At 58.6% G+C, this 3,538-nt stretch overlaps 1 protein-coding gene across 1 annotated transcript; it reads left to right on the top strand.

The window, feature by feature from the left end:
- Positions 1–1,199: 1,199 nt before the first annotated feature.
- On the top strand, positions 1,200–3,083 carry VDBG_07724 (choline dehydrogenase; the record flags this gene model as incomplete). The annotated part of the gene is made up of 3 exons (XM_003002219.1): positions 1,200–1,586; positions 1,658–2,272; positions 2,377–3,083. The coding sequence occupies 3 exons, from the start codon at positions 1,340–1,342 to the stop codon at positions 3,081–3,083; spliced, it is 1,569 nt and encodes a 522-aa protein (XP_003002265.1).
- Between the last annotated feature and the right edge of the window lie 455 nt (positions 3,084–3,538).

Consider the following 3,538-nt stretch of genomic DNA (forward strand, 5'->3'; position numbering starts at 1 on the left):
ACGTAAAGAATACGTACCGTTGTTCTTGCTGCTCTTACCTCAAGCTAATGGCGCCACCCTACACGCTACAGACCGCACATACCTCGCTCGTGGAGCTCTCGAGCCTTGGGAGTCTCCCCAGTGGACAGGCTGGAAACGGGTGCTTGGCAGCAAGCGCTGCAGCCCGTCAGACAAGCAACCAATGGCTGGCAATGGTCAGCACAGCGATGGTTCCAGGTGGAGAGAGAACGAAACTCGGTGTCAGTGCAAGTGCCCAGTCTCTTTGCAGATTTTTTTCCTTCTGCCTGTCATTCGGCAGCCCACATAGCGGAGCAACCACTACGTCACGACATGCAGGGACATTTTCGGTAGCCTCGTAAGATTGTGGGGACCTCCTGCTGTGTGGTGCTCCGCTCCTGCTGCATCGATCTGCTACCTCTGCTCCACTGTCACTTCCTCAATCCCAGTGGCTCCTTAGTACCAAGACCAAGGCACCACCAAGCTCGGGCTTGCCGGCACAGGCTCTCTCCAAGCCAAACCCGAAGTCCCCTTGATTGACCATGAAAAAGCCTTCTTGTCGACGGAAAAGCCCAGAGAACTGTTCACCATGGTGGCCGTCGATCGCGACCCTTCTCCAGGTGAGGGATGAAATCAGGGTCGTCGATTGACAGCAACAAGAAGAAAAAGGGTCGCCGTCAAATTCAGGGTTCCCCGAAATGCCCGGCCCTCCCTCCCCCGCCCCTTACCCTCAACTCCATGCTCCAAACCACCAAGCATCGAGCAAAACATCATCATCCTTGATTTCCCACAGCGCCGGCCTCTAATCGAGTGCCCGCCCGCGAGTCAAGACCACGAGACTGCGCCGTTTTCACCGCCCTGTTACGCCCCCGGCCATCTCTCTTTCCACCCGATTGCCCGCGTTGGCGCCATGGCTTTTGTGGGCCATGAGACGGCGAACATGGACCATCATGTCACCCCGCCTTGTTGCTGCTTCGGCATGCCGGTGCTGGTAGCTGACGGTACTGGCTTCATGCATCGGACGGACAGACACCAGCACCCAGCTAGCTGGCCCCTGGTCTGATCGATCAGTCAATCGGTCTGTCAGCTCGCCTTTGGTGTCGACCACTCATGGACACCGTATTAGATAAAAAGCTGAACATTCCGCCATCATCTCTTTCTTCTCTCCCCCCCCCCTTCTTCTTGCCCATTGCTCTCACTACTCCAACTTCTTCTCCTAGCGTCGTCGTCTACCATCTGAGATACCCCCCCTCCTCTCCATTGACGACTTGACGATCGCCATTGACCACCCTCGCCCCGGACACCAGCATCTGATCACTGGTCCACGCCAGACACCATCACCATGGCTACCACCGATAACCTTCCCGCAGCCGACGTCAACAAGTACGACTATGTCATTGTTGGCGGTGGTACGGCCGGCTGTGTCATTGCTGCTCGCCTCGCCGAGTATCTCCCTCGCAAGAACATCCTCCTGATCGAGGCCGGTCCCAGCGATTTCACTGACGATCGCGTTCTCGATCTGCGCAAGTGGTTGGGTCTGCTTGGCGGCGAGCTTGATTACGACTACCCCACTACCGAGCAGCCCATGGGTATGTGCTATCCCTTATCTTTCACCCTCACTGCCGCAAGCTAACAGCGGCCCCTTCTCTCACACGCACAGGCAACTCACACATCCGTCACTCCCGCGCTAAGGTGCTCGGTGGCTGCTCTTCTCACAACACCTTAATCTCATTCCGCCCGTTTGAGCATGATCTCGACATCTGGCAGTCGCTCGGTGCCAAGGGTTGGACCTTCCCGGTCTTCATGCGTGTCCTCGACCGCCTCCGCAACACCGTCCAGCCCGTTCACGCCCGCCACCGCAACCAGCTGTGCAAGGATTGGGTCCTCGCCTGCTCCTCTGCTCTCAACGTCCCCGTCATTCCCGACTTCAACCGTCACATCAAGGACACCGGTTCGCTGACTGAGGGTGTTGGTTTCTTCTCCGTCTCCTACAACCCCGACAACGGCCAGCGCTCCTCGGCCTCGGTGGCGTACATTCACCCCATCCTGCGCGGCGAGGAGAAGCGTCCCAACCTGACTGTCCTTACGAACGCTTGGGTCTCGCGCATCAACGTCAAGGATGACGCCGTGACTGGTATCAACCTGACTCTCAAGGACGGTACCAGCCACACCGTCAACGCCAAGGCCGAGACCATCCTCTGCGCCGGTGCCGTTGACACACCGCGTCTTATGCTGCACTCTGGTCTCGGTCCTGCTCAGCAACTCCGCGATCTCGGTATTGAGGTGGTGCGTGACATCCCCGGCGTTGGCGAGAACCTTCAGGATCACCCTGAGAGCATCATTCTCTGGGAGCTCAACAAGAAGGTGCCTGAAAACCAGACAACCATGGACTCCGACGCTGGCATCTTCCTGCGCCGCGAGCTCCCAACGCTGGTGCCACTCAGAGCGCCGCCAACCCCCAAGGTCTCGCCGAAGGCCAGATTGCCGACGTCATGATGCACTGCTACCAGATCCCCTTCACTCTGAACACCGGCCGTCTCGGTTACCCCGAGATGAAGGACGGTTACACGTTCTGCATGACCCCTAACATTCCTCGTCCCCGCTCGCGTGGTCGCATCTACCTGACCTCCGCCGACCCCAAGGTCAAGCCCGCGCTTGACTTCCGCTACTTCACCGACCCCGAGGGCTACGATGCCGCCACTCTCGTCTACGGCATGCGCGCTGCCCGCAAGGTTGCCGAGCAGGCTCCCTTCAAGGACTGGATCGCCAAGGAGGTTGCTCCCGGCCCTGATATTCAGACCGACGAGGCTCTGTCCGAGTACGCCCGCCGCGCCGCCCACACCGTCTACCACCCGTGCGGCACCACCAAGATGGGTGACGTTCACAAGGACGGCATGGCTGTCGTTGACGAGCATCTCAAGCTCCGTGGTCTGCGCGGCGTGCGTATCGCCGACGCTGGTGTCTTCCCCACCATTCCCTCCATCAACCCCATGTTGACGGTGCTTGGTGTCGGTGAGCGCTGCGCCGAGCTGATCCTCGAGGAGGCTGAGGCTCTGAACGCTGAGAAGGCTCAGGCCAGGCTGTAAGTGTCGTTGGTCAATGTCTGCGTTATTTTTGTATAAACAGAACAAATTGGACAATCGGGTGTGAGGAGGAAAACAGACATGGCCGGGCTGTATTGCCGGGTCATCTGTCTCGCGGTGAGGGTCAGGCCTGCCGCGCCCTTGACTACTGAGGGGGTTGGCGGCCCGCTTTGTGGGGTTTGCCGCCGCACACGGGAGCCGCATGGGGCGGTCGGTGCGACGCGAGCGCGAATTGATCGAGGCTCGCTGCCTGTGAGGGCAAAGATTATACCATGTTGTAAATATCAGGGAAAGCAAAGCGTATATTTTTTTTCTGATTTGAATCACATCACATCAGTCCTGGGGCTGCACAGCCGAGTGAAGTCAACGTCTGACAAGCAGTGTGACAATCAGGCCAGCAGCCGGAGCGAAAGCAAGGCGGCACAACGGACATTATCGTTCCGGGGATGCAGAATACA

The sequence above is a fragment of the Verticillium alfalfae genome, genomic scaffold (genome assembly GCF_000150825.1).
Source record: "Verticillium alfalfae VaMs.102 supercont1.10 genomic scaffold, whole genome shotgun sequence".
NCBI lineage: Eukaryota > Fungi > Ascomycota > Sordariomycetes > Glomerellales > Plectosphaerellaceae > Verticillium > Verticillium alfalfae.